Source organism: Mycteria americana, chromosome 2, assembly GCF_035582795.1.
Source record: "Mycteria americana isolate JAX WOST 10 ecotype Jacksonville Zoo and Gardens chromosome 2, USCA_MyAme_1.0, whole genome shotgun sequence".
Classification (NCBI taxonomy): domain Eukaryota; kingdom Metazoa; phylum Chordata; class Aves; order Ciconiiformes; family Ciconiidae; genus Mycteria; species Mycteria americana.
The window spans coordinates 41,615,973-41,628,918 of record NC_134366.1 but is presented as its reverse complement, the minus strand read 5'-3'; the positions used below and the strand labels follow the sequence as shown (position 1 = coordinate 41,628,918).

The following is a 12,946-nucleotide window of genomic DNA, read 5'->3' as shown; positions in this document are numbered from 1 at the left end:
GCGTTGCGCCATGCCTTCAGCATACAGTTAAAGCTCCTCACACCACCGAGACAGGACTACAAAGTTATACTATGATGCTTCCTCATGTACGTTAGCATTTAGTTTGGCCTTTCACTAAACGTTTGCCCTTTTGAGATTTCCAAAGTAAGGGAACAGAGAAAATTAGATGCACGTTTCTCACAAACAGCTATTTTCAACGCTGAAAGCATTACTAGTAGATTTGACATCAGCACTGCCAATCTGGACATGTCAGACGCGCTGTGCATCCAGGAATTGCCCTGACAGCAGCAGCGCAGCCAGCGGCCCATGCTCCGAGCACGCCGGTCCTCCTCTGCGCGCCGCATGTGCACACGCACAGACGACAATGCCAGTTGTCACAGACCTCGGAAGGCGGGAGCGACAGCCCCGACCAGGCTCCCTCCGTCTCCGACGCAGGGCAAGTCCTGCTTCTCCCACCACGAAGAAAATTGCAGGTGGAGGGAAAGTGCTTGTGGAGGGAAACCCAGGGCAGGTCTCCGGAATATGAGAGGCAAGCACCGGGCAGGCGCTGGAGAAGAGATCCCCGCTGGGGCAGGCTGCAGGCGGGCGGCGGTGCCCGCTGCTGGCCCGGGCACCGGACACCGTGACCGGCGGGGACGCAACTTTCCCAAGCCCGGTGGCCGCGCACCTTCGCTCCTCTGCCAAAGCGGCCGGCGACGGTGCCAGCCCGGGGCAGCGGCTTTTGCGATGTCAACAGCTCTGCGCTGCGAGGCCGCCGCCGCGCCCCGGCCGACAAGCACCCCCCGCCCGGGGCCGGGGATGCTCTCCCCCCGCCGGGGCCGGGGCGGGCCGCGCCCCCCGGGCAGGCGGGTGTCCCCGCTCCCCGCCGGGATGTTTACGCGGCGGGCAGCTGCGGCAGCGCTGTTAACCCAGCGCTTACGGCCGGCACCAGGAGCCGCCCCGCCCGCCGCCGCCTCCCGCGGAAGGACGGACAGACGGACGCCGGGGACGGGCACCTCCGCTGCCGCCCGGCTCGGGCAGGAGGAGGGCGGCGCTGCACCCGCGGTCCCGTCTCCATCGCGTTTGGGGTTTATTTTTGCGACCGCCGGCCGGAAAGCTCCGGGGGGAGCAGGATCCACCGGCACCGCCGGAGCCGCCACTTCCGCGGGGAGCGCCAGGCTGCAGCCGGGCCGCCTCCCCTGCCCGGCACGGCCCTTCCCCACCGCCTCCCTCCCCTCCCTCCCGTCAATCCCCACCCTCCGTGGGCGGGTGGGCGCCCGCGGCCGGGCGGCCGGGTACCTTGCAAGCGGAGTAGACGCCCAGCTTCTCTAGCTTCTTGGCCCGCGGCGCGGCGCGCAGCTGCGCCTTCTTCCCCGCGGTGCGCGCCAAGCCGGGCCCCCCGGGGCTCTCGGCGGCGCTGCGGGCCGGCCCCCCGGCGGCCACCCCCCCGGCGGCCGGGGAGCCCTGCTGCGGCCCGCCGCCGCCCGCCGCCCCGGCCCCGGCGCCGCCAGGCTCCGCCATGCCCGCGGCGCGGCGGCAGCCGCCCGTCCGGCCGGCCGGCGCGGTGCGGTGCGCCCGGCCCTAGACCCTCCCCTTCGCCGCGCCGCCGCCGGCTGCTCCCCGGGGGGGGCCAGAGGAGGGACCCGCCGCTCCGCTCCGCTCCGCGGGCGGCTCCTGCCCCGCCGGGCGGGGGGGGGGGGGTAGGGGGGCCGGCTCCCGCCTCCCGCCGCTGCGCACCGCGGGGGGCGCGCCCGCGTCCCTGCGCGGGGGCGGGCGGCGCCCTGCGCCCCCGCGGAAAGGGTGGCGGCGGCACCCGCTGCGTGCGGGGAGCCGCTACGGGGCCATCCCCGCCCTCCGGGAGGCTGCGGGAAAGTTGCCCCAGAAAGAGGCGACGTCGCTGGCTGCGCGGAGCCCGGGCCGCCGGCGGCGGCAGCGCGGAGCGGCCGCGCTCCTGAACCCCGGCGGGGCTGCCCGGCCTCAGTTCCCCCTCGTAGCGGCACTACTTTGTTTGACTTAACCATTGCATTTCCGCACTGTGCGCCTCGCAGCCGCCTGTGGACGATTCAGTTTTTTCCCCAGATGATACTTCTATTTCAGCCAATATATAAATACCAGTCAGTTTTAAATACAGGAGAATGCAAAGACTCTCTGCTCAGTTGCTCGCGTCATGGCTTTGGGGCTTGCTTTTTTTTTTTTTTTTTTTTGTCCAGGAACAAGTGTTGGCAGCAGGTCAACTTAGGTCTTTAAGGAATTACCTTTTAATTGAAAGCTAAAATTAAGTAAATGGTGCCGCCACAGAAACTGCACTCTATGCACAGAAGCAAGTGCTTCGGTTTTGAGGCGGTTACGCTCCGTTGCACATATGTAAAAAAAGTGGTTGAGCTGTGAGAAACCACAAATAGCAATTCTATAGTACGGCACTACCGTTTAAAAGGTTGGGACTGAGCATGGGCGTTTGCGTGGGATCTACGGCTCTTTGATGTGTAAACCTGAAGCAGCAAGATTAGTTTGGAAGGGAATCCCAGCGTATGAAGAGCTCTCGCAGACGCAGGGCCTTGCCACCTTGCGTGGGGCAAGCAAAGATGACTCCAGACTTCTGCAAAGTTAGGAGTAGTATTGGGGGGGGGGGGGGGGGGGGAAGTCAGAAAACACTTTCCTGTGGTCCCCCTCTTCCCTCGCTCCCCCTTTCTCATCTCCCGGTGATATTTTCAAGCATAAGGTTATACGGCGAGTTAGCATTTATGTGAAATGATAGGGGAAAAATTGAATAAAACGCTGGAGTATGTTCACGAAAAAGGGGGTGTGGGTTGTTTTGTTGGGTTTTTTTTTTTTTTTTTGGCTGAGGTTTTTAAATCGACAGGGGGTTGATGAGGGGGTTGAGCGGGGGGTCGGGACCTGCACCCCGGCCTCCGCCGCCGGCTCCTCGGGGCCGGGGTCTCCCGGCCCCGAGGAGCCGGCGGCGGAGGCCGGGGCCGGCTTAGGGCTTCCCAGCAGCTGTGACAGCGACCCGTAAGATGGCTGCTGCCATCCCCGGTGCTTTAAGACGGACTGTTAAGGTGGAGGAGCCGCTGCTGCCCCAAGCTTTGCAGCAAATTCGAGAGGGGAGGGGGGGGGAATCCAGTTTCTCTTAAATTTAAGAGAGAATGACATTTTTTAATATTTTTTAAGTGTCTGAATCATGTTTTAAAATAACAAATAGCCGGTGTGTGGTAACAGCCACCTAAAAACTCTTTGCTTGCATTTTTTAATGCCGGTTAGCTTTCTGCTTTCCTCCCGGGCTTGAAAATGAAACTGTTATTGCTTAGTTTCACTTTCAGCTTTCCCACCACTCTTCTTCAGTAGCGAATGTTAACAAGCGAAGACCGCGTCTGGAACAACATATTGGCTCCTATGGACCACTTAAGGTCTATGCCTGAACGGAGACTCCTAGTTTTTCTGGGAGATGCTGTAGCCTTTACATCCCCCAATATGTTTTTTCTTTTTCTTTTTTTTCTTTTTTTTTTAAATCACCAGCTTCTCCTTTTATATTCTCCATATTATAATGATATGTAACCCAGCATCAAGTTTGCACACCCGCATAGAAATGAATTACAAGTTTCAATTCTGAAAATACATTTACTGTTTTTACACAGGTGAGTAACTCCACTGATGTTTATTAAGGCCATTCAGCGTGCATTTATATCTGAAACTGCACAGGCAAGTGTTCACGGGATCACAGCCTAGGCGAATGACCTTATCCTTTCCCCTTATTCTCCAAGGTTTTTAAAGCCTTCCATTACAGTAAAATCAAAGCCGAAAGTTGTTATGAAGCAGATACAGAGGTTGGTTAAGTGCCCAAATATTTGTTTACATTTCATGGTGTGTCTGTGAGGGTCTAATGGGAAAAACACGGCTTTATTGCATACAGTAAGGTACTGGTTAGCGCAAAGGCAAAAACCACTTTTGCTGCAGTTCGCCCTTGAATCCTCAAGAGCACGGCTGTCTTACAACACTATGTCTCTTTTTTTTCCCCCTTTTTACCTTGCTGCTCACTAGATAACCAGAACAGTGAGTCTACCAGCCTGTGGCTACGGATACAGTTACTATAGTAACATTTATAAACACTAATTTCACTACACATGCAGAACTACTGCCTGCTACTGCAGAGAAGCAGCCTAGAAAGAAATCACTCTTTAACCTCAAATAGGTAAGTCTTTCTCTTTTTTTTTACTTTAAGCCTGATTTAAATAATTGTTCTCATTCTAACTTTGTGCAGATATATTGGTTAAAAAAAAAAAAAAGCTGGACTTTGCTTTAAACTCCTCCAGTGACAGGTAAAATATTACATTCACAATTTTGGCAAGAATAAGGAATGAAAAGACCGTTTACTGGCTGGAAACATGGGACTATAACTTGGGCTACATTGACTTGTGGTGGCTTCAGTGAATATAATTTGGTCATGACAGGTTGCACTACTTTAGGAAAACAGAAAAAAAAATTATGCTTTGACATATGACTGTATACATGTCATTCTTGGTTTCATATATCCAAGCTGGCTTTTTCTGTTGCCTGAATTCACAAGCAAATACATATTAATTTTCTAATTGTAATGCATGTATAACTCCATTTGAGCACAACAGAATCACTCGGGTGCTTATTTTTCATCATTAAATATGAAAGATACCAAATTAGATTCAAACTCAAAGCATTGTCTGAAAAACCCTCGCCACATTTTTCAGTTTCTGTCCTTCGGGGCACGTCAGCGGGTTTGCACAAGAAGAACTGACTCTGAAGCTGGCGTTTAGCAAGCGCTGGTGGGAGCCCAGTGAGCCTAGCTGCCTGCCTCCTGCCTGCCTCCTGCCTGCGCGGCTTAGCTCGAAAACTCAGGTGAGTAGCCCCATGACTTCAGGAAGACTACTCATCTGCATCAAATTAAGCAAGCCAGGAGCTGGATGAGCCACGACTGCCAGCTCCTGTGATTCTCAGGTCTCTCTCGGGCTGCTGAGAGCCTAGAGAGGTGCCTGCTCAGAGCTGGTGCTCCCAGGAGACGTGCCTCTCGCCTCTGTTGCTCTCACCTGAATTCACTGTGAACACCCCACAGGCTTAAACGCAAGAGCTTGTGCGTTATTCCAGCAAAGGAGGCAGTTGCATTCACAAAAGAGGAAATTAAAATGCAGTTTAGGGTGTGCCTGACGCCTGGTTGTCATTTGGGGCTTTTGGGGCCTATCTCGGTCACGTAAATTAAAGAATGACTCAACTAATAGCAGCCTAATGCTGACTGCTGCCTCTCTGAGAGGGACTTCCCAGCCCGCTGCTGAGCAATGGGAGCCCACTCGTACCCCTCATCCCCGTCTCCCAGCCTAGTCAGAGCGAGTGTGCCCAACCCAGCCCTCTCTCCCTCTCCTTTTGTTCAAGATGGGACTTTTTTCCTGCTCTCCCACCTGTTTTTATTCTTGCCATTCAATGCAAATGTGAAAAGTGGAGCTCTTGCCCCTCCGGGGAATTTCTCCGAGTAGAAAATCCTATTGTGTCCTTTCATTAGCACATTCCTTGTGGGTGAAGTGGCCTCCTTCTTCACCATCATGCATTCAGGACTGCTATCAATATTTTATGAATCATTGGAAGTATTAACAGCACAAAAGTTTTGTTCATTATGCTGTCTCTAGCATCTTGTCAGCTTCCCATGGTGCTTACATGCGACTTTAACAATGCAGATGGCAGACCTTCCCACTAGGCCTTTGTGTGTTATAGGGAACCTCACAACCCAATTACCCAGTTTTTAAAGGAAAAAAATGTGAAAAAAAAAAGGAGAAAATGTCATTGCAACACTCACGGCTGTTTTAGTAACACAAACTTCTTTTTAGTGATGGAGCACTTAGCAGTTTTTATTCACTTCTTACCCAGAGGATGCTCTTCTTGACTGCAGTCAGAGTTTTGATTTAACAAAAACCAAGTGAGAAAACTAAAGGCTGGGCTCACAGCACAGGACATTTACTGCCTTTGCCAGTGCAAGGTGAAGTATGTGTGCCAAGTTCAGAAGCGGCTTGTTAAAGTTATTTAGCCATCTGCAGTCACTACATAGGCTTACACTGTATTATTTCGTGGTAGTGAGAGCTCTAGATTGCCTCATGCAAACATGGGATGTACTATCTATTTTTCCCTTACCTTTTCTTTCTTCTGCCTCCCCACAATTTTTTTGTTTATTCCTTTCTCTAACGTATTTTTCTCTTCTTCCTCCTACTTAATATGTGGCAGAGATGCCTGCAATTCTCTGGGACCCTACTCAGCGTACTTTGACTGCCTGTGCTTTGACAGTTTTGCTAACAACCCCATCCCCGCGTAAGGCAGGTCCATCGGTGCTGGCAGCCTCGCAGACCCCTGGGTGCCTGGCACAGGCTCAGCTGGCAGGAGGTAGGAGGGAAGGGGCCTCCTTTCTGCTAGCTGCACCTGAGTAGCCGCCGACCACCACCCTTGATATGACACTGATTTAGATAATAAAACTCTGCATAAAAAATCCCTTTTATTTCTGCAAAGTGAAGTTACACTGGCCTAAGCACATCCGACTGTGCAAGCCCACTCCTGGGCCTTCCCCGTATCTGTGTGGGAGAGCACCTGGAAATCCTAAGAGCTAGGGACACAACTGCAAGCACCATGATTGTCCGCTTGGCTGAACTGCAGAAACTAAACAAGTTTAAAACCTCCGTTTAGACCAACTACAGTTGTGGTGTGTACGGCTGGAAAAAGCAGAGGAACCCCAGGAGTACAGCAGTAACCCAGATGTGGGTTTGTGGGGTGAGGGATGCAAGGCAGGGTGTTGCTGGGAGGAGAGTGCAGGAGGCACAGTTACATTACCTTCACCCACCTTCCACTTCTGCCACAGCTTTCTCCTTGTGGATCCCCAAAACCTCACGTATCCGCTGTGCCTCCCTTCCCATGCCGAGCCCAGCGGGCTTGCCATTCCCACTCGATGCTTCACAGCTTCTCTGCCCCACGCAGGCACTCGGCAGGTTATGAATGGCCACCTCTGCCCCACCAAGACAGACCCAGCTACCAGGAACAACTGCAAAATATCTGGGGTGTAGGAAGAGCTATTTCTGCCATTTTTTTGCTACTCCCATTTTCCAGTTCGATGCTTCCTCCCAGCTGAGGACAGTGTCACGAGTTATAACTCTCACCTAAGAAGACTTTATAGGATGACACAAAACCGGTGGGCCTGGAATCCCAAGATTCCAGTTTTGGACAACACTTAAGAAGATAAATAAGGAGACTAATTATCTTAATTTATTCCATAATTATTTTAATTATTAATCACTTCCTTCTTTCTTGCCTATTATCAGGTCTAGAGGTGGGAGTGTTCCAAGTCCCGAAGGCAGGCTCTGCCACCGGCATGCTCCTGTGACTCACCAGGTTCATCTTTATCTCTTCCCACACCTTTCATAACAAGACTGCATCATTGCTTCTGGGGATACAGTAAGTAGGCTACTTCGCACACCTGGGTTGACTCACTTGGAAGACGATGTCTTGTTCCTTCTGCATCAGTCCCTCTGCAGATGGTTTTGGAGAATGAGAGGGCCGGCTCTGCTAAAACTGGTGGAAGGTGTAGGGCATGGCTGCTGGGTTATCAAATGAGTTTGTCTTTTCAGGTGAAGAGTTTTTCAGAGGTCTTATATGCATTTAATAAAGGCTACATAAGGTTTTTCACATATTAGATCTTTGCTGCTTTGGCCAAAGGTGACCATGTAAAACTGGTCTGGTAAGGCAGCCCCTGCACGGGTGACAGTGCTTGCCTGTGCCCTGGCTCGAGCTGTGCCACAGGGCACGCACGGCACAGCACTGCCAAGCTGCACCATGGCAAATGCTGCAGCCCCACTGGCCACCCATGGGGGCTCCTTGGCAGGGGCCAGTCCTGGCAATGCTGAGAGTCCCCACTGCAGTTTCTCTATGCGGGTATGATACATTTGCTAACAATTTTCCAGGGCAGGTGCCGCTGCCAAACTGTGTGACAGGCGGAGGGAAGGGAAATCAGTCAGGAGGAGAGGAGCAGGGCTGAATGCACGGAGGCAACGGGAGCCACATTGCAGCATCACAGGCACATGGGAAAGGGGGGACAGAGAGGGAAGCGCTGGCTGAGGCATGAGCAGAGGAAAGGCATGGCAAGAAGTAAAGCAGGGAAGAAAGAAAAGACAGGTAAGGAAGCTGGTGCTCGTTCATCAAGGATTTGCAGCAGTGAGGCCTGTTTATACATATTAGCAGATAATATTGTGAGGAGAAGCTTGGGGAGACTGCGACCTCCACTTTACATCACAGCCCTTCTCTGCCTCCTCCTGTCGCCCGCAGGCAGGCAGGCATCTTCCCAGTGCTGGTTTCAGCATCAAGAACAGCATTAGCATTTTCTAAGACCAAAAGTATGTAGCAAATAATAATAATAGAAAACCAAATCTCATGGAGGAAGGCGTTCAGGACTAGAGATTGTGCAAGTTAAGTGCTGACTATGACAGAGGTAAGTGAGGAAGAAGCACGCTCTGGGTGGAGACAGGAACACGCGTCAGAGGGAGATGACTGCGTATGGGACTCTTCTGTTTGGATACAAAAGAGATCCTGGGATCTCGAAGCTCAATTAGTGACATCTTCTCTAATTAAAAAAATGAGATTGTAGTGCCAAACTACAGAAACAGAAAATAATCTCACCTTGCTATATGAACAGCAAGCAACTCCAAGTGCCACAGCTAGAGAGGGCTGCCAGAAATACGAGGTTTATGGAGGCAATGGTATTCTCTGCCATACAAGCCCCTGGCCTGCAGTTTCGTGTTCTGCCCCTCTTGCAGACAGGGCAGCGTACGGCAGAGAGGTTAAGCAGCTTCCCTTTCCTAGTAGCAAGACTAAGCACTGACCAAGAGGCTCTTTGCTGTGACACAAACAGTAAATAGGACTTTTGCCCTTGAAAACGCCATCTCAAACTGTGGTTCCCTCCCCATTCTGCATCTTCTAATTTTTTTATCTGCTTCTATTTTCAGCTCAGAACATTAAACAGTGCTGGGTTTTGGCTCCCTAAATAGGCACAGGGAAACTGCAGTGAGCTAGAAAGCTGAATTTTGTCTTTTGCTCTCTGAGGCTGCGAGTGCTTTAGCTTTGCGTTGTCAGTATCTCACCGTTATTCTTTAACCTGACAGCAAAAAATTTGCAAGTCTGTACCTGTTCCTGATGAGGAACAGATCTTGTTACTTCATAAGAGATCAACAAAGGAAATGTTTCCTTTTTAATTTCATTTTTACAAGGTTTTCAGCTATTAATATAAGCAGAATATGCATACTATAAAAAAATTAACATCAGGGCTGCCTTTTTAATAATTATGAACAAAATGATTGCAACTGAAGAGTCGTAGCATATCTTGTTGTTCTACATGAATTATTATGTATATTATTCTGGTTATTTACACACTGTAATTAAGTGGGACTGTTTTGGTGCTCTGAAATTGGGGTTTGTTAGCACTTACACCCACTTACTGAGATATAAACATCTATAAAGTATGTTTCTTAAGAATTAAGTTTACTGAGGTCAAACTAACATTTTTTTGAAAGTTCTCAATTTCCTGTCTCTAATCCAAGGAGGTTTTATATATACTAAATGTAAAATGGGTTCATATTTAAAAGGCTGACAAAAAGCAGTTTACCAGATTTTCCGTATATATTAATCCTAATTTTTCTCACGCCTGAACGCATCATCACAATGACAGCAGTGAAGAGGCTTGTGCAATCTCTCGGTCTCGAATTCAAACTATGCGGAATAAAGGAAAAGGGATCTGCGCAAACACTTCTTTTGCTGCTGTTTTAATCACATACCTCCTTAACTTGTCCTGCTAAAGTGGTGCAGCATTTCTAAAGCAGGCTGATGCTCACCTCTCGTGGAGAGACGGGCTTTCCCATAAACTGGTCCTACAGCAGATGGAGAGCTGTAGCCACCTGCAAGCTCGCCTCTGCAAGGACAAGGTATACTACAGTGCCATAAGGGGTTTTTAAGTGGCTCTGCTAATACTTTAGTCAGTACCACTTTCTACAGAACAGATTTTCTTTTAAAAAAATTATAATTGATCTACCTCAGCTGATCAGAGGCACTTGATTCTTTAAGATGTATTAAGATTAATTGGAGCTGGAGGAGGTTGGCGCTTTGTCTTATAATGCTCCTGTAATTCCCAAACAGTTGAAGGAATTTTGTCAAACAACTGTCACCGCAGGAGAAAAGTCCATGCCTTGAAAAACAAATAATGGAAATGCTTCTAACCCAGAGGTGATGAACAGAATAGTGAGAGAGAAGAAAATGTGCAGCTGAAATCCTCGAAGAGACAACAGTTGCAAAATAGTTACTTTAAGGTGTAGCTGTGTCAAGTTTAAAGAGAGAGCCCCAGAAAATGGATGAGGTTGAAGCAGGATGAAATTACCAAAGGCTACCCTTGTAATGTGGCTGTGGGATATTACCGGTGCTAAACCATTGCAGTTTGCCCTGGTGGTGGATTAACAGTGGTAACAATTTTAAACTGAAAGAGGTTACATTTAGGTTAGCTATTAGGAAGCAATTCCTTACTGTGAGGGTGGTGAGACACTGGAACAGGCTGTCCAGAGAAGTTGTGGATGCCATGCCCCCTCCCTGGAAGTGTTCAAGGCCGGCTGGATGGACACCTTATCTAGTGGAAGGTGTCCCTGCCCATGGCAGGGGGGTTGGAACTAGATGATCTTTAAGGTCTTTGGTGAAGGCTCTAGAGCATAAGTCCTATGAGGAGCGGCTGAGGGAGCTGGGACTGTTTAGCCTGGAGAAAAGGAGGCTGAGGGGAGACCTTATTGCTCTCTACAACTCCCTGAAAGGAGGTTGTAGAGAGGTGGGGGTCGGTCTCTTCTCCCAGGTAACAAGTGATAGGACAAGAGGAAATGGCCTCAAGTTGTGCCAGGGGAGGTTTAGATTGGATATTAGGACATTTTTCTTCACTGAAAGGGTTATCAAGCATTGGAACAGGCTGCCCAGGGAAGTGGTTGAGTCGCCATCCCTGGAGGTATTTAAAGGATGTTTGGATGAGGTGCTTAGAGACATGGTGTAGTGGTGGTCTTGGTAGTGTTAGGTTTATGGTTGGACTCGATGATCTTAAAGGTCTTTTCCAACCTATTCGATTCTGTCCCTTCCAACCAAACCATTCTATGATTCTAACAAAGGTTAAATGAAAGTCAGAAATCTCAGAAGAAAGAATATAATAAAAATCCGTAATAAATGCATTTTTGTCTGATTTTTCATCCATACACACATAAATACTAAACACTAAATAAAATAAACACAATTAAATTAAACACTACGTTTTCATACTTAGTAGAGAGATGATGTGTAGGGTGGCAAGCTGACCTTCTCACACAGTGTCAGGATTTTGTATGTTATTATGGTGTCCATACCTGTGTGTTATGTCCTGATCTAGGGGGAGAGGATGTTATGCAAACAGCTGTAAGGCTTAGCTACTTATGGCTTTATAGGACACAGTAGCCATTCAAACAATTAATTCCATCTACTGCCTAAGCAATATTGATATTTACATGGTTTCTTACTCATTTCAAATTATGGGCAGAATTATCAGTGCTGCTACCAATAGGGTTGCCTCATGTTTTCAATAAACTTAAAACTCTGCCAGCTATTAACTGTTCATATTGAAATTTTCCAATCCTGAGGCAGAACATTTGAAAAAGTTCCAGGTAATATGGTTTAGCTGTTTCTGAGAATATGATTTGAAAAATATGTTGGTTTGCATGTATTAAACCAAAATTCTAATAACTATTTTATAGAGAAATCTCCAAGATCGTCAGGTTTTAAACTAGGGCTTGGAAATTTGGGTGAGATGGTGTCAGCGGTGCACCTTTATCATTCTTGTAAATTTACCCAAATCAGAACAAGTTACAATATCTAAAAAGCAGCATCAGTTTGCCGGTGCTGAGTGGAGACATGCCATCGTGTAGGTGCTGAGTTCAGGCAGTCCCCTCTGCGCCGGCTGGCCTCTATCAGGGAGTGCCTCACTAGGACTTACTCTACAGCTCTGACTCTTGGGTTTGTAGCACCAGGTGCCAGACTTCAGAATAGTAAGACAGCATCGAGGAAGGAGACTGAGGAGAGAGGGAGTGAGCTGGCGAGGAAGGGGAGACTGGAGCAAGGAGCTGAAGTGGGAGAAAGGAGGTGCATGAGGACAGGAGCAAGGTATTATCTTCGGCTGGAGAACAGGCGGAGAGGCCTGTGCTGGCTAGACCCTCTGATGTCCTTGCAGTACCTGGCCTTGATTCCACATTTTCGGCCTCGTTGCTCTTCTGCGAGCTCTGCTGCAAAGTGCATCTCTCCTCCTATCCTGATGGCTGGAGAATACAGAGGGCGCAGGGGTGTTTCCCACAGACCTCGAAGCTCAAACATTGCTTGGCCCATTTGATAATACTTTTGCTCTTCATTATGCTTTCTTGATTTAGAAACGGACACATTCAAAATCCATCCTACATTAAAGGAACACGAACATTGCAAAATCTAGCTATGGTAAGCAAGAAAAACAGTATAATATTGTCCACATAAATGTAATTTATCTTCTGTGTGCCTAAATACAATGGTATAAAAGATTTTTTTTCCAATTGACTCCTAAAGTCCTCACAACTAAAACTGGCGGCAATGAGAGTGAGATTTGATTCATTTGAGATATACCAGTGCTTCTGGCTCTGTTTCGTATTTCCCATGCAAGATTGGTAGATTTAAAAAAAAATCTTAATCTTGAATATGCCCGCCCCCCAATTACACTCCACTACCATGTCTGGAAAGTGATGAATAGATACAGAAAAGCTGATGAGGAACTACGTCCTATTTCCAGTTCTAACAGTGTGAAGGCACAGTGCTATGCATTGAATCACAAGGAGGAAACAATTGACTGAAACTTCACTAGGTACAAGAATAATCTAAATTGTGTCAAGAACTCTGTATTTCCAAACTT

General features: G+C 48.8%; 1 protein-coding gene across 7 annotated transcripts in view; it reads right to left on the bottom strand.

Moving 5' to 3' along the window:
• The window catches only part of KAT2B (lysine acetyltransferase 2B), a 46,466-nt gene extending 44,822 nt beyond the window's left edge, over positions 1–1,644 (bottom strand). For 4 of the 7 annotated variants that reach the window (XR_012774227.1, XR_012774226.1, XR_012774228.1 and 1 more), the window contains exon 1: positions 1,279–1,643. Coding sequence is in view for 4 of the 7 variants with exons in the window: in XM_075493137.1 (XP_075349252.1) it covers positions 1,279–1,500 (222 nt within the window). In the remaining 3 variants the exon portion in view is untranslated. Of the gene's footprint in view, positions 1–1,278 lie in introns of all 7 variants that reach the window. The other 3 variants (XM_075493134.1, XM_075493136.1, XM_075493135.1) reach the window with 3 other exon arrangements.
• Positions 1,645–12,946: the final 11,302 nt, after the last annotated feature.